The sequence below is a fragment of the Nymphalis io genome, chromosome 2 (genome assembly GCF_905147045.1).
Source record: "Nymphalis io chromosome 2, ilAglIoxx1.1, whole genome shotgun sequence".
NCBI lineage: Eukaryota > Metazoa > Arthropoda > Insecta > Lepidoptera > Nymphalidae > Nymphalis > Nymphalis io.
The window spans coordinates 10,125,486-10,142,506 of NC_065889.1; the positions used below are offsets into that span (position 1 = coordinate 10,125,486).

The 17,021-nt window shown below is 29.8% G+C and overlaps 4 protein-coding genes across 6 annotated transcripts in view; 1 reads left to right on the forward strand and 3 right to left on the reverse strand.

The window, feature by feature from the left end:
* Positions 1-1,620, reverse strand: part of LOC126775933 (choline-phosphate cytidylyltransferase A-like) — a 31,310-nt gene extending 29,690 nt beyond the window's left edge. The window contains exons 1-2 of one of the 3 annotated variants that reach the window (XM_050498130.1): positions 1,539-1,556; positions 1,236-1,422 (exon numbers count right to left, since the gene is read on the reverse strand). In XM_050498130.1, coding sequence (XP_050354087.1) covers positions 1,236-1,370 — 135 coding nt within the window. In that variant the 5' untranslated portion in view covers positions 1,371-1,422; positions 1,539-1,556. Of the gene's footprint in view, positions 1-1,235 lie in introns of all 3 variants that reach the window. The other 2 variants (XM_050498120.1, XM_050498150.1) reach the window with 2 other exon arrangements.
* Positions 1,621-2,345: 725 nt separating this feature from the next.
* On the reverse strand, positions 2,346-11,043 carry LOC126775963 (importin-5). The gene is made up of 18 exons (XM_050498198.1): positions 10,909-11,043; positions 10,069-10,302; positions 9,585-9,727; positions 9,252-9,453; positions 8,787-8,912; positions 8,160-8,371; positions 7,594-7,825; positions 7,251-7,394; positions 7,017-7,136; positions 5,907-6,102; positions 5,668-5,820; positions 5,404-5,577; positions 4,829-5,133; positions 4,600-4,740; positions 4,248-4,467; positions 3,856-4,156; positions 3,496-3,709; positions 2,346-3,323 (listed from the first exon to the last, which is right to left on the reverse strand). Exons 1-18 carry the CDS (start codon positions 10,987-10,989, stop codon positions 3,240-3,242), a joined length of 3,282 nt encoding a protein of 1,093 aa, XP_050354155.1. The 5' UTR covers positions 10,990-11,043; the 3' UTR covers positions 2,346-3,239.
* A 910-nt stretch (positions 11,044-11,953) lies between these two features.
* On the forward strand, positions 11,954-12,952 carry LOC126773975 (mitochondrial import inner membrane translocase subunit TIM14). Its single transcript, XM_050495247.1, has 3 exons — positions 11,954-12,098; positions 12,164-12,403; positions 12,473-12,952. Exons 1-3 carry the CDS (start codon positions 12,096-12,098, stop codon positions 12,587-12,589), a joined length of 360 nt encoding a protein of 119 aa, XP_050351204.1. The 5' UTR covers positions 11,954-12,095; the 3' UTR covers positions 12,590-12,952.
* Positions 12,953-13,172: 220 nt separating this feature from the next.
* Positions 13,173-16,800, reverse strand: LOC126773900 (growth hormone-regulated TBC protein 1-A). The gene is made up of 6 exons (XM_050495153.1): positions 16,644-16,800; positions 16,379-16,563; positions 15,617-15,883; positions 14,918-15,100; positions 14,399-14,652; positions 13,173-14,160 (listed from the first exon to the last, which is right to left on the reverse strand). The coding sequence occupies exons 1-6, from the start codon at positions 16,661-16,663 to the stop codon at positions 14,056-14,058; spliced, it is 1,014 nt and encodes a 337-aa protein (XP_050351110.1). The 5' UTR covers positions 16,664-16,800; the 3' UTR covers positions 13,173-14,055.
* Between the last annotated feature and the right edge of the window lie 221 nt (positions 16,801-17,021).

The window sequence follows — 17,021 nt, forward strand, 5'->3', positions numbered from 1 at the left end:
TTAGAACTCGTGAATCTAAACCAATGATCGTGGGTTCATACCAGGGCAAGCACCACTGAATTTTTATGTGCTTAATTTGTGTTTATAATTCATGTCGTGCTTGACGGTGACGGAAAACATCATGAGGAAACCTGCATGTGTCTAATTTCACTAAAATCTGCCACATGTGTATTCCACCAACCCGCATTGGACCAGCGTGGTGGAATAAGCTTCAAACCTTCTCCTCAAAAAAAGAAGAAGAGGCCTTAGCCCAGCAGTTGAACTTTTACAGGCTGGTTGCTGTTCTGTACTGTACATGCAAATTTAATTAAAAGTCATAACTTATTGGGTCATGCTGTCTATAAATGGTATGACACTATTAAATTTAATTTTGTAATATTAATTTCTGTACTGCTTATTATATTAAGAAAATAATACTGTAATGCTATTTGTTATATTTCTTTATTATTCGCCATCATTTTACAATGTACAAATAAAAATATTTATAGTAATTCCTTATAACACAAGATTTAGTTAATAATAAAAAAAAAATAGATCATAAACTATTTCAGGAACTGGAGCATTGATCTAGGGCAATGTTAATACTAATGTCATTATGGTATTATTCATGTGTTACATCAAGCTTAAAGGTAACACACATTGTATAAAAATTGCAATCTTTTTTTTTTCAATTATCTCGTATAAAGTGTAATTGTTTTTAAACTAACTTTCTGATTAGTTAGATTTGAAATTTTAAAAATAGTGCAATATTAGATGGCAATACTTCTTGCAATTAAAAAAACATATATATGTATACATGTGGTACATCATTTTTATTTTGAATATTTTTACTTATTGAGTAGTGTGAGAAAAACAAATGTTGAAACTTAGCTATGACACACAGCAATTAAAATATTTAACTAACTTTAAAATGATTTAAATATTAAAAAAAACTTGTTATTAAATTTTAAAACCTGTGTTAATATAGACAATATTTATTTGAACAAATAGTACTAGTAAACGGGCCAAAAGCATATATATATATATATATATGCTTTTGGCCTTTTTTTTTAATATATATTATCGAAACTATAGTAAACATGATATATATCAATGGTATTGTAAAATTAGTATAAACTAGAAAATAATCAATACATGCCTAATATTTTTCAGTAATAATGTCAGTGATTGTTAGTCAATATTGAGTGAGTAGTCAATAGTGAGTATAATTTATTAATATTACAAATATTTCTAACCTGTGCTAAGTCAGAAGATGTTTGGCTGCTTCTTTCAAGACTGGAACCACCATTTGCTACCTCCCCACTTCCTGCTTCTGATAACTTTGAGCTCATTTCCTCTTCGTGTGCAAGCCTAGACCTCTTTCGAGACATTATCTCATGGCACGCCGGTTTAATTAAGAAGGCACCTTGTTTACAGTTTCCACTCGCAAATATTATAACAACAATATTTAATAGTTAATTTTATAGTCGTAATCGTATTTAAAGCCTACAAGAAACAAATTTATACCAAATAATTCCAAAACCTATTCAGCTTATAACCTTACACGAAGAAATGTAATGAGATCGTTGTTAATATTTATGGTGATATTAAAATTAATTTAAAAAAATATATCTTTTTATTTCAAACAAAAATAAATGTTAACTTCAAGTGATAAAAAATGTGACTGACAAATTACACAACAAAACACGGCTATGTATAGAATAACAATAATTTAAAATTGATTTAAAATAGAAATTGAAATTAAAAAGGGACAATACGATATTATCTGTCAAATGTCAATGTCATTGTCACTTCAACAAGACAACCACAGAGTACATAATCACTACGTTTCTGACGGACAACAGCATGGACTAAAGAGTATAATTTTGTATAAAGTGTTCATCAACTAGTGTGAAATTTGGGTAGCGCTGGTAGTGCTAGTCTAAAATTTTAATGAACGCACTTATATTCGGTAAAATCAAACAAAATTAGACATCAGTCTTCTACAAATTATCCTATTAATCAATTTTGTAAATCCCAATAAATACCTACGTGCATACGTGTTAATATCAGATACTATAGCAGAATTTATGGAAACCGTCATATGTATCATTACACTTTTTCTAGTGAAGACCCATATGAGAAATATCTTACCTCTACACTTCATACCATTTACTAAACAACTGCTGCCAAAAATTTTCAACAAATAAAAAAGAAAATTTGTAATTTATATTAATTATTGTAAACGAAATATCATCATCAGCAATAGATATATAGAGATAGAGCATATAGAGAAAACATAATAATTATACATACTAAACAGGAAAAAATTGTGATCTATAACTTACTTTTAAAATAAACAAATATTTCAATGCCAATAACTTTTATTTTAGTTAAACAAAGAAATGTATATGTAATATTATATATTTTAATGAATAAAATTAATTCTTATAAACAGACAGGTCTCGTCCATTGCGAGAAACAGCTACAAGATCCCAACTCAGCCGAAATATGGCAAACTAAAAAACAGGAATGTGGTAGTCCAATTTTATCAATACCTAACTAGAACTATGTTAAAAACTACATAAAATGCAATGTAAATAAATGAAATAATGATAATAAATCGAAAATGTATATACAAGATTATAATTTATATCCATTTTCATTTATTTCGTTTAAGAAATAAACCTCATAAATTGTGTTAAGATACATTTGTATTCTTTTATTATATGAGGTGATTTCTTAAATGAAAATTATTAGTATATAAATTGGACCACCAACATTGCATTTTTTATAAAATATTGACATTAAAAAAACAAAATTAGAAATCGACAACGAATGGTCAAAGAGGTGCTACTTTCGTATGGCTGGTCATCAAAATTAGTATAAAATATATCACAGCAATTTTTAGCCCAACGGATAGTTCATGAGATCGAAGAAATGAATGCACGTAATGGGATTAACTACATTTATAACAATGGGTATATTATATTTTAAACCAGTCATTTTACGAACTACGTTCGATTTAACTAGTATACACGTAATGTGTATTAAATAGCCGAATTCCTTTTTATACATTTTTTGCTATAGAGTTTATTACTGTACAGTAATTGTAGCATTGGTGAGGCAGTCAAAAATTATCAAGTTAGTCACAAGAAATAGTAGGCTCATGTGGGGAGCGTGACTGGCAACGGAGGAGGCGGTGCGGGCGCAGGGACTGGGAGAGAATAAATACAAGCGGCGAGCGGAACAACAAGGCACTAGGAGGAAAGTGCCAATTTTAGAGCTTCCTTGTGCTCGTTGCTCATCTGTATCAAACAAGAGTTGAATAATTCTGCATTGCTCTGAAATAAAATAAAAATTTCTTATTATTACATTTATAAATGTTACGAACGAATTAATCTATGATTTTAACAGTAATAAGGGCATGTTTTATTAGTTTAATTTGAGATATGAATAACAATTATTATAGTAGGTTTTTGAAAGAATAAGTATTATAAATGAAAAACACGTTACCTGTATCTGTCGCACAAGTGCAACCATCTGTGCAAAAACTGGATTATCATTAGGCACGGCATCGCGAAGGAAAGCTTCAGCGAGCGTGGCGATTACTCGCTGTGGTGCGTCGGGTGTAGCTAGAGCTGCGTGACCACTAGCAGCCAATTCACAGAGCAGTGAGTAGACATGAGGTGCTTCTTCCGTGTCTTCTACTACTGGTAGCCATGTCAACCTATAATATGCAATCATATTATTTAATTAAAATTTAAAACCCAAATGTAAATAATAAATAAAACATTAAACAATTTTATATTTACACAAAAATATTCGCATTTTTTTAGTCTTTATTAATATCCACTGAAAGTTTAAATTTCTTACCAATGCCTTATGATTTCGTCTCTATTGATTTGCGAATGATTATATTTAATTATTTTGGTGACTGCAGATATAGCATTTTCAGTTGCATTAAGGTTTTCTACAGAACGAGAGTCAGGCTCCGCAATTAGTGCAGCAAGAAGAGGCACAGCTCTGGCGCAAGCACCAGCAAACTGAGGTCCTCCAAACTGAGCCAAGACTCCACAGCCATATGAAGCAGCTTGTCGCACTTCTGGTTCAGGTTCTCGTAATCCGTTTAGCATTGGCTCAAGGAATATATCTTGGTATTTTACACAAGCAGGACCTAGTTAAACAAAAAATAATGTAAATTTTGTAATACAAGTAAATCTTTAAAGGTATACCTATAAGTTGGACATATGCTTCTATCGTCTTACCTCCAAACTCGATAACATCGTCGAAAATGCAAATTGCCCATTGCCTATCAGCATAAGGGCGCCCGGGTGCAAGTAATTGTACAAGATGTGGAAGCAAGGAGTCGAGGTGGGGGAAAAAGTTTTCATGATAGGCGGACATTAGCGCGTGTAAAACGTCTGCGACACGCGATAGCCCATAGACATCCTCATTATCTTCATCAGCTAGTTGTTCTTCAACCACCTAAAGATATATATTAAAGACATATATATATTAAAATATTAACATACATAATATCCACCTATTTAAGATTTAGTTAATAAAATTTATTTATGAATGCATTTACTTAAAATCTGAAATATTAACGATAATTACCTCGTCGTAATCTTCATCAGCGCGCTTCTGGCGACGTTCAGTAGCACGCTCAAAATGTTCAGTGAGCAATTTGTTTAAGATGCGTAGTACTTCAGCCATCATTTCATCTGACAAGCACCCTGCGCCTAATAGCTCAATGCACTAAAAATAAAAAAGTATTTACAAATTTTATCTATATTTAAAATGTCTTGATTAAAAATTAAAAGTATAATATATAATGATAATATACCTTAGCAAGACTATTGAGTAATTCAACTTGCACTTCCTGTTCTGGTTCCGAGTCAATTGCTTTCAAAAGCTCCGGTATTATGTATGCCCACATGCCCTGAATATACTGAGGGCCGCGGATACGTGCACATTCTAACAAGTAAGGCAGCGACTCTGCAGCTGCAGTTCGTACATTGTCATGGAAGTAAAACTTGAGCATAGGCACCATCAGTTTAACGACATCTTCTGCATATTCAGCAAAAGCTTCTTTTAGTTCGCGCGCATAGCACACCAACATGTCACACGCAGAGGCCTTATCTTCAAGTCCTGGAAATTCCAAAAAGTTTAATACTAATAAGTTGAGTAAGCTATGCTTGTTTGTAATATATTTTTTTTGTATGCACATCATACATATAAAACAATGACCTGTTAAAGTTTATCTCAAGGCAGGTTTTACCCTAATCTATACTAATATTATATAATTTATATAATATAATTTTGTAAGAAGCAAGTTTGAACCCCAACTATGGACATAGGTTACTTTCTTTTTACCCATCAAAGGAGTTCAATATAAATAAGAATACTTAGTGTTATTACCGGCTGTTTTAATGCCGAAGTTTTGTTGTTCGCCTAAGGTCACAAAGTGCCAGTCAAGATCTCCTTCAATTATTTCAAGATCGTCATTATCTAAAAGCGCTACTTCTGGTTTCATGGCTGCTGTTCGCATCACTGGTTCCATGACCATAGGTAAATACTGAGCGAATTTTTTGCCTGTAACATGATTTATCAATGAGTCATTTGTTATTACAAGTAAATATTTTTTTATTATGATTTTTTGAATATTAGTATCAAAATACTTACCCATTATTCTGCATATTCTGGACCAAGCAGAAATTAGATAGGAAGTCTGTGGGTCATCAGCAGGTAATTGATCACCTTCAGTGTGTGTTTTCAATAGGAGATCCATAACTTCTGATGCATCTGACATAAATTTCTCTTCTCCCACAGCTAAACCTGTTAAATGAAAATTAAAAAGATTAGTTTAGAGTTTAGAGAAAAAAAATAGTTATTTTTAACACATAATATACATTTATACATACCAATAAGACTGACACATTCGATGGTCTTGCCACGAAGCATCTTGAATTCGTCTGTGGTGGCATTTGCTATAATGTACTTGAGGCATGGCATTAGTCTGTCATAGTAATCGACGAAATCTTTTTCCACAGTGTCAGCAACTGATGCAATCGTGGTAACAATTTGTTCCAATACAAGTTTAGTGCCACTTTCTACCAACTGAAATAGAATACTTTATCAGACAACAACCAAAAAATATTCACTTAATTTCAAGACTTTGTTAACTTAATTTATTCAGTTATTATATAGATTCCAAGAAGGCTGTACAAAATATGTTTTCTAAAAGTTGTCTTGATAAAAAAACAATTAAAAATAACCTCTTAATAAACAATTAAAAATACAGATATTTCTTATATTTATCAACATAAGTAGCTACATTATTGTATGATAAGAAAATTAAGTGTATTCATTATTTTCAATCAGTCAATATATTGACAAGTTATTTTATGGGTACTGTTTTGATTATTATGGGTCCTATCTATTTATCGAATAAAATTTTAGGTATATGTTTTCAAAATAAAGTAATTTACTTTACATATAGATAAATACATATAAAATAATTAAATTTATGAACAACATTTATAGTAACATTATATATTAAGTTTAACTATAGAATATAAATTCCTACATTATACAAAACAAACAAGTATTTACATAAAACTCGTTTTATGACCTAATTTGTTCCTATCTCTACCTACATACAGAACAGTATTTACACAATAACACCATAGTTTTATTTATTTAGATTAACTGACTACAACACTATTTCTATTTTTGCTGTTTAAACATGCTTCCAAGAACAATGTTACATTATTGGGAAAACATTTTCATTTTAGTTCATTAAGTATTGTAAATAAAAAAGGAATCATTTTATTATATATTATAGAATCATTTTAAGAATTAATAGGCATAAAATGGTTTGTTTGTGAACTGAGATCCCTAACTATCTATAAGAGAAAGAGAGGGAGCAAACGTCACATATAATCTTCCAGTGTTATGGAAGTGACAAAATCAGATAATGATTGTGCCACTAACGAACACTGGGTAGTAAATACATTTCAATATCTAATTACCTCTTTGAATTTGGCAGTTAATATAGCTTCTAGCTTTCCCATTAATGGACCCAGATATAAGGTTAATATTGGCTTTGGACAATCTTCACTGAAGTTAACCAAAGCAGCTGCTGCATGAGCCTGCAAAAATTAGTAGGAATATTATATTTTTTCATAACAATTTGATGAGAACTTTGGTATTCATATCATATACAAGCTAATTATATTACTTAAAATAAACTATTAAATACGCACCTGCACGCGCGGATTTGCGTTGTCTTCCAGAACCATTAATAAACCAGGCACAACTTTATCGTGGAATTTCTTTTCAAATACTGGGGCAAAATCTGTAGACATTTGTCCTACAGCATTACAGGCAGCATACCTTACTCGTGGATGCTAAAATAAAATACTATTTTATGAATCTGTTTTTTTGCTTTAAAGCAATTATATTTATGATAAATTCATAGCAGAAATTAAATATTTTCAGATGAAATAAGTTCAACATACTGGGTCAGTAAGATAGTTAAAGCAATTATATTTATGATAAATTCATAGCAGAAATTAAATATTTTCAGATGAAATAAGTTCAACATACTGGGTCAGTAAGATAGTTAAGTACTGCTGAGACTACTTGGTCGAGCATCTGTTCCATTTGCTTATGGCAACCTTCACCAGCTGAGGAAACAGCCATTAAAGCCGCATGACGGCACTTCCAATCTGGAGAGTTCAACATTTCTGGAACTTGACCCACAATCAACCCTAACATTATCTTGCCTCCAAGCCCACAACACATACGGTCTAAGGCAGATTCAGCTGCCACATAATTTCTGAAAAAAAAAACAAGTTTTTGTGTATTATGTATAAGTCTAATATTTGAAAATAAATATCCATCATATACTTATATTGTGTTTGTTTCCAAGGGACTGACATCCAAATGTATAAGGAACATAGGATGCTAATTATCTTGATTATTGCTCTTGTAAGAATCTATATAGCTACATAATTTGCAAGTTATGAAGCCAATTAACAGACTCTTACAATTTTGTTTACCATCTATTAACGTCTATTTTCATTCAACAAAGTTTCAGTGTTTTCATTAAATATAAATTTGATCTATACAAAATGTATATATATTTTTATATGATTTGTTTGTATTCTTACAGTTCATTGTCATCATCAGCTGCATTGTCCTCGACAGACCAGTTTGGCTCTTCATCTAACTCGCACATCATTTGAAGAATAAGTGGTGTGAGTATTCGCACTGCATTGGGCACCACTTTGCGGACCATAGCTGGTGCTGTTTCACATAAAGTGACTAAAGCCTCAAGTGCTAATTGACGCCAATTATCTTCTTGATCTGTGTCACCAATTACCTGTACAGTTACAAATTTATAAATTTGCGGTATAATAAGCAACTGCAACTATCTGTTATTTTCAATGATAGAATTGTGAAACTTTACACCTGCTAGCTACAGCTAGTGGCTAGTTCATAAATCTGCAGATCCTGATTTCCTGGATTGGAGTTTGTCCAGGACTTCATTATTGTTCAGATTCAGATTAAAAGTATCATACTAAAATAATAGCATAGCCACTACTTAAATTTGCAATTCATTTATCAGATATTAGCTAGGAAACTTTAGACTTTTGATATTCGCAATTATGTCATCATTATTGACCATTGACTTACATTTAATAGATAAGTAGCATAGAAATGTTAACCACATGTTATATATGTAATCTTACGTAATATTGTGATTTTTTATATATTTCAATATTATGTAATTTTACCTTGATGCAAACTTGAAAGATTGTTTCCACTTGAGGCCTCAAGAATTTCGGTGCAGATTCAGCCAGTTCTATCAAAACTTTCAATGCTGCATCATCATCTGCTTTTTCAATTGATTGTACTACAACCTGTCAAAATAAAAAAAAATCAAAGTTATTTTAAAACTGACAATAATTTAAAGTAATAAAAATAATAATAACAATTATTATTTGTTAAATATGTTTTGAGGGCTACTATCAAACTCCGATCTATTAATAGTTCGGTGTTAGCGAAATCCTCAATTTGTTATTGCACAATATGGCAGTGGTACATCTCATTTGGAAATGTTCACATAAAAGTTTATGTGCCAATTTTATAATTAAAATTTATTCTTATACCATATAATAATTTATATTAAGAACAATTTTTTTGTTTGGTATCATGTTATTTTAATTTACAGGAATTAAAAATAAACAAATAAATTATACCTGCATAAATGGTAGAAGTAAATCACTAAAATGCTTTTGAATTGCAGGCTCTTTGTCATGCAGCAAAATAAAAGCGCCAACAGCTTTTACTGCCTGCATTCGTAATGCTTCAGACTCTGTTGGTTGTAATGCTGACAGCAACATTCTCTTAATTACATCTAGGTTTTCGTTTTGGAGGTTGCCAAACACTCCAGGGACTGACCTGATAATTTATATATTGTGAAATGTAAATAAATTGCACAAAGTTTTTTTTTTTTTACATTTTTCAATATATTAATATTAATAGATTTACACATAAATTATTAACTAAGTTTTATCAAATATTAAACTTACGTAAACATTCTAATGCCTGCCTCCTTGATATTAGGGTCTTGTGCACTAGCACAGTTAAACATGAATTGAAGAAACTCAGGCCACTGATTAACTCCATCATCATCAATATGATTTCTTGCTAGCTCTGATACTACATCACATATCTGTAACAATAGATCATTGTGTGACCATTTTATTTTTAGAATGTAATCATGACTAACCTCTATGTACTGCAGCTATTATAGTATATCAATTTAACTTATGAGTCATGATCCAAAAAAGGAATAGTTTACAGAATTATTATAAAATTTGAAACATGCTCTTCTAAAATGTAAAGGCACAATAATTAAAATGACAATTTTAACAGGTAGATAAATTATAAGTTCTATATTATTACCAGAATACCTGTTCAAATTAAAATATTTGTTTACAAAATTATACAAAAAGAATGGTATGGTTTTAATGGAAGTGTATAGTTTACACTATAATTAATATTAGCACTCACCTTGCGTCTCAATTGTTGAGTGACATCCATCTGAAGTGTAAGAAGGAGTTGTTCCCTGAGCATTGCTTGTTGTTCGATTGGTAGTTTTGGGAAAAATTCATAGAATTCTGCACTAATAAGTCGTCGTAAAAGAACAGCAGCAGTTTCTCTGCCATCTTCACCAATGTCTGCATTTTGAATAGCACCCACTAAGAGCACAACCTTATTTTCTGTTGGGATGTCGTTGTATACTTTCTGTTGAGAAAATTGATATTTAATATTTATATTTTATAATTATATGTAGAACAAACTTTATATGCAAATATATATAAATTTTCTTTTATCCGAATCTTTAATGCATATAATAAACACAATAAAGTACAAAAGTTACAAAAGGGTTACAGTTATAGAATTAAATATATACTTTAATGAAATATGTAATTTGGTTATTAATTTCAAACTAAATTTAGTATATGTATAAAAGTCACTGCCTGCTTACAAAATATTAAACACTGAGAAAATATATGATTAAATTAAAAAACACGCGCTAAAAGCACATGTCATCTAATAATTGAACGCCCGCCGACTCATCTAATGGCAAGATAGGTTGAAAAAACAAAAAAAACTATGTATTCAGCAAGATTCATTTATGTGCTACTGCGTATCAATTACGTTTTAATATTAAACTAAGACAATGCTTACAACTATTTTTAAACACCAGAAAGCAATTTTTATTGCCTATTCACCATGACCACGTTTTGACACGAGGCCACAACCCTAAGTTTTCATAGTTAGTACTCGCGTAGTTAGATCCAATCATGAAAATAATATTTAAACTTTAAAATTATAATCAGCACTTACTTCTGCTTGTGTTCGGATGTCATTATCTATAGACAATATTGTATTTAGTAACTGGTAAAATTGCGCCTGATCTCCTGCCATGTTGAACCTCTTCGAAAAGGCTCAATTTTTTTTCATATAATTTTACGCGGCCGGTACAATTAATTTGTGTTGCCAGTAACATTGGATCATACATATTAAAAAAAATCACTTAAAACTTAAATTTTGAGTTTTAATTCGTTTCACGTTTTAGATATAAACTTATACCTAGTCACTAAAATAAATCCAAAAAAAACTATGAAACTGGTGGTCAAAAGGATGAATATTTAATTTAATTTTAAATGTATTTACTTAAACTTTAATTGTAACTTACGATTAAATTCGATAAACAATTAATTAATTAATACCGTAACCGTAACAGCCTCTGAATGTCCCACTGCTGGGCTAAAGGCCTCCTCTCCTCTTTTTGAGGAGAAGGTTTTGGAGCTTATTCCACCACGCTGCTCCAATGCGGGTTGGTAGAATTCACATGTGGCAGAATTTCAGTGAAATTAGACACATGCAGGTTTCTTCACGATGTTTTCCTTCACCGTAAAGCACGAGATGAATTATAATCACAAATTAAGCACATGAAAATTCAGTGGTGCTTGCCCGGGTTTGAACCCACGATCATCGGTTAAGATTCACGCGTTCTTACCACAGGGCCATCTCGGCTTTAATTAATTAATATCCTTTACTTATATAGCAGGTACAGGATCAACAGCTTTTTTATTTTAGATTATAGAAGTTATTTCAGGTGCAAAAATGTTTAACATTGCCAAACTTCTAAGAAAAATATTATTTTGTATGCTCATATATATTGGTCCTAATAAACCTTTTAAAATATAGGTACCAAAAATAATATAATTTATTGATAATATATATATTTATAACTCGTGGCATATTTTCGAATATAATAATACTGAAAAAATATCTTCAAATCGCAACAGTGCGAAAAAGGTCTTTTCTAATCTGTTATCAGAAGAAGACATAATTGTCAAATACCTAATTCATATTAAATTTAATTGTCAAAGTCAATATATGATGTCTGTTTCTGTACATTATTAAAAATTACTTAAATTAAAATTTTGATGAATATGATATATAGAACAAAACTTTAAAAAAAAAATTTTCAGATTTTATAAACTTATGTGTACTTACAGCCAAAAATGGTATGTAAAATAACCTCATTTTTTTATATTGCCATTCATGATGAAACTACATTAATATTTTTCAGGCAAGCTCAATAATATTAGCCGGCTTAGGTATGGCTGCAGTTGGATTTGCGGGTCGCTATATATTACGACAAATGCCAAATGCATCCGTGAAATTCGCAGAAGCTATGAAGAATTTACCAAAATTTGATGCTGAAAGTTTAGCTAATTCAAAATTTTACAAAGGGGGATTTGAGCCGAAGATGACTAAGAGAGAAGCAGCTTTAATACTAGGTGTTAGCCCCACAGCGAATAAAGCTAAGGTCTTTTTCTAGTAAACTTTGTAATTCGCAAGCATTCATTATGGAAAATTAAATATTTGTACTTTACAGATACGTGAAGCTCACAGAAGAATAATGTTACTCAACCATCCAGATAAAGGTGGGTCACCACTTATTGCTGCTAAAATCAATGAAGCTAAAGATGTACTTGAAAGTGGGAAATCATAACATACTTTTTTTTTTCATTTAGCTTACATATTTAATTTAGTGTAATAAAATATAGTTAGCTATTCAATTTATACTTATTTAAATTGAATATATTGCTAGTTCACAGTGAAGTAGTATATTAGTATAATACCATTATAAAGTAAATGTATGTTGAACAATAGAAAAAGTGACAAAATGAAAAATATTTAATAAAGTTGCTTTGTTCAAATAATAATTAGTTTTAAGTAATTGAATCCCATGTAAAATTAACATATATTTAAAAAATAAATGATCAAATGTAACATCACAATAATTTATTCTATTACAAATAACTCAAACAAGTATTATTATAAACACAAAGTCACATTAATGGAATTTTGCACAAATATAACTAAGCTAAGCTTTAATAATAGATTAGAGAAACACATATAAGGTTTTATAAGTTGTAATATAAAATTGACTCATCTTCATTGCCATTATAAAATAATATAAAAATAGAAATCTGAATCTACTATTCTTTATTAATAAATTTAACAACAATAGATTTTTAAAAACTATGTATGTCAATATATAGAATATGAGTATCTTGCTGTCATTGTTATTTTAACTTCAGTCCTTACTGGTCATATCAAATTCTACTGAATATATATTACTACTATATAAAATGCAATAAATTTATTATTTTCAATTAAATGAAATATTCATGGTTGTTAAATTTTAGAAATACAATAATATGTTTCTTGTTAAATAGTATTTTAATAAATAGTGAATGAATGATTTTAGCTTGCGAAGTGTTCTTGACTTCAATTTGTTTGTGCCTCATTTGTAAATTAATATTGCTTTTGGTGTTTTTTAAATATTACTAGTATGACCTAGTAACAACCAGACATGCAATTGATTATAAATATGTTGAAACCAAACCCATAATTTATTAGTTTACAATGAAAATAAAGCATCAACATATTGATTTGATTTGGGAGTTTACATCATCATAATTTACATAAATAATCTCACTCATATGGATGCTTAAGTAAAATAAATACTTAAATCTAGGATGCCTAGTACCTAACAGCTGATTATTTAGGGCAATCTTTCAATTCATTATGATTTGGAAATAGTTTAACATCAAATAGTCTTGATTCTTCATCTAATAGAGAGAAAATCTCATCAAAATTTTGTTAAAAAAACATTATAATAGAACAAAACAAATTAGTGATATAAACAAACATGTTTGTCATGTTTATAAAATAATACTACTTATAAATTAATTTACAATAACACAAAGTTATAATAAACTTGTAATACCAATACTGTCTAATACAAATTATAAATTAGTTAAAATGACCTTTAATGAACTTTTCACTATACACTTTATTGTTGTGCATATTAAAAAAATGCCTTTTATACAAATAAAATTATTAAATTTGGTAAATCTTTTGACAAGATGAGATCAAAAGTTCCTTGTTTCACATGGCAGAGCAAATGCTTTACCGTGGCTCCTTCTGTTGCTGTTCACGGCGTTGCTTCGCAAAACGTGCTCGGAGTTTTAATATTGTCGAGTTGGAAAGGGTTCCAGGTACTTTAAAAATTGACTGAAAATATTAATAATATCCAAATAAGTAATTATAAAGACATAACAAACAATGGAAATAATTTCGTAATTATGTGAAGATTATCTATAATTATAAAAAATATTTCTCTAAAGAAAAAAATTCTCACTTGAGTCGATGCCAATCTTTCAATTAGTAACAATTAGGTGCTGATTCACTAATGCAAAGTAAAGTTATATAAAAATTAAGTATTAAATATATTTAAGAAGTACAATCTTACCTGCATGAATTCATGACAATGCAATGCACTGGCATTCTTCACAATAGCCTTAAAACATTCTGCTAAGGAGGTGAAATCGTTACACGCCATAATAGATGCTCGGTTGTTTTTAATCAAGGTTAGACAAACTCTGAACAATATTTTGGAGCCCTCGTAAAAAAGGCAGTCCCAAATTCTCAAGACTGTCTCAATGGGTAAAACCTCTGCAAACAGACATACAAACCATTTTGTGGTAATGACAGCCCATGGTAGACCTGTATGAGAAATGAAATAAGTTAAATTTAGGTTATAGTAGTAAAATTGTATTCTTTAAGCTAATGAAATCTAATCAGTTTTTATTGCAATAATTCTATTATTATAATTTAAATTCAATAAATATATACATATATTTAAAGACAAAATCATAATCCTGATAAGAGTAAGAACATTTTAAATTTAGTATTACAAAATATGGTGCCATAAATTATCTTTTATGATAAGAAATAGATAAGTGTTTGGATTTATATTGAAACAACTAACCCAAGTTAATAACATGCTGGTGAACATCGGGAGCTTTTGCTTTGACTAGTTCAGACAACACCTCAATGTCTACTATTAGACCATCCATTGTTTTAGTGTAATAATCCGGAAGTATCTTCTCTACTAAGACTTTTAACAACCAAAATGAAGTTTCTTCACTCTTTGTTGAAAGTAATAGCAAACCTAAAGTTAAACATTACGTTAGACAAATCTTCAATCGATAAAAAAGATAAATCATAAATTAGGTTCCCTGTTAATAAAATATAATATTTCCAATTAATTATTTGATTATAATTTTTAGTTCAGTTTCACATAGACTTTGTATTTTAAATTAAAATAGATAAAAAAAAAATCTGAAATGGCCCAGTGGTTAGAACACTTGAATCTTAACAGAAGATTGCATGTTCGAGTCGCGGGCAACCAAAAATAACATTACTGAATTACCCCTATGCTTAATTACTATATTAGAGCACAAGATAAAATTCTGCATTGAAGGAAAACATTGTGAAGAAACCTGGATTTGACAAATGAAAATCTACTACAAATGTATCCATCAATCCATTGCATTGGAGCAGGGAAAATGCTCAAACAGAAAAGAGGCCTTAGCCCGGCAGTTGAATATTTACAAGCTGTTATTTTACTTCTACTTGTGTGAATTTTCTATTCAATATTGATTGCAATAGACAACTTGATCTTTACCAGCAATATAATTTAGTCCTTGACAATAACCAACGACTCTGTTGTTGTGTGCATAAGCTATAAGCACATTAAACAGATGAGCTTGATGGTTTGCTTCCTTGGTGAAGTATATATTATCAGGAAATGTACGCGGTAGATCGGTCTTTACAAGATCAACTAATTCTTTTTCAAATGGACTGTCTAATATCTTTTGATACAAATCAGGACTCTGTTCTTTCATTTTATCAGCCTCTGATATTGCCATCCACACTGACGGACGATGCTCGCCTGAAATTGATAGTGGTTATACATAAAATTCACTATATTGTTGTTTGATATTGAATAAAAACAATGTCACTAATTCTTATTTTATATATACACCTACATTCAAAATTAATTTTATACTTTTTGCATATAACATCCTCATTTAACAATGCATATTGTGTATATTCCATGAATTCTATACTCATCAATACAATTTAGATGTGTATTCAAGATAAGATAAAATGATTACATTATAAATGAATACTTGTACATTACATACAGTTTTAAATGAAAAATGGTTTAATTTATATTGTACATATTCAAAATTAAGTAATGCTTTAGTACTTTTATTGTAATAGTGATATAATAATTTACTACAGATTTATTTATTAGTATTAGTATTGTTCTGTATTTCTGAGGGAATATTTACTAAATATATAATATTTTCTACTTAGTTATTATTTATACTCTATAGTCATAGTTAAATTAATAAAATATAGTATGTATTATATCACTTACTGGGTATCCCTTTGCGCACGTATCTTTTTACAGTATTAGTCCGTTTGACCGACTTTCCTTCTCCAAGCAAAATAGACCATTTTTGAGCTCTGGAGGCCAAAACTTTGAGATAAACAGACATGAATTCTTCATAGCTTTCGTAATCAAAATCTTCATGTCTTTCAAAGCCATATTCATCTACTTTGCTGAAATTTAAGAATCATATCAATATATTGTTTAAGCTAAATTAAACTGCAAGCATTGAAGTAATTTATCTTATTGCTACCTGAAACTGGAGTGAGCCATTTTAATTATTGTTTTTTTACTACAAATTATTGCGCTTTAATAAAAAAATACATAATGTATGATTAATAATATTTACAAAATCGCGACAGTATTATATTTAGTAACGCCCCCAAAACATCCCATTCGAGTACTATGAACTATCAGTCATATTCATACATCATACATGACAGAAACTTGAATTAAATTTGAATGAATGAATGTATATGACATAGATAACATATAATTAATGAACCTAATAAGTTTCAAGACACGCATATAATGTGCCATATTACCGTAATTGTAAAAAAAATCTTACTAATACTAACTTAAACGTAAATTCCATATTAAGGTTATGTATAAAAAGAGTAATGTATGATCA

Excerpts from the sequence above, each read along its gene's own strand:
- LOC126775963 (XM_050498198.1), bottom strand. The coding sequence starts at position 10,989 with ATGGCAGGAGATCAGGCGCAATTTTACCAGTTACTAAATACAATATTG. Across the intron at positions 10,303-10,908 it reads ACATCCGAACACAAGCAGAA|AAAGTATACAACGACATCCC; the intron begins GTAAGTGCTGAT and ends TTTTCTCAACAG. Across the intron at positions 4,468-4,599 it reads CTGATGAAGATTACGACGAG|GTGGTTGAAGAACAACTAGC; the intron begins GTAATTATCGTT and ends ATATATCTTTAG.
- LOC126773975 (XM_050495247.1), top strand. Across the intron at positions 12,404-12,472 it reads CCACAGCGAATAAAGCTAAG|ATACGTGAAGCTCACAGAAG; the intron begins GTCTTTTTCTAG and ends TGTACTTTACAG.
- LOC126773900 (XM_050495153.1), bottom strand. The coding sequence starts at position 16,663 with ATGGCTCACTCCAGTTTCAG. Across the intron at positions 16,564-16,643 it reads ATGGCTCACTCCAGTTTCAG|CAAAGTAGATGAATATGGCT; the intron begins GTAGCAATAAGA and ends CTTAAATTTCAG. Across the intron at positions 15,884-16,378 it reads CGTGCGCAAAGGGATACCCA|GCGAGCATCGTCCGTCAGTG; the intron begins GTAAGTGATATA and ends TATCAATTTCAG.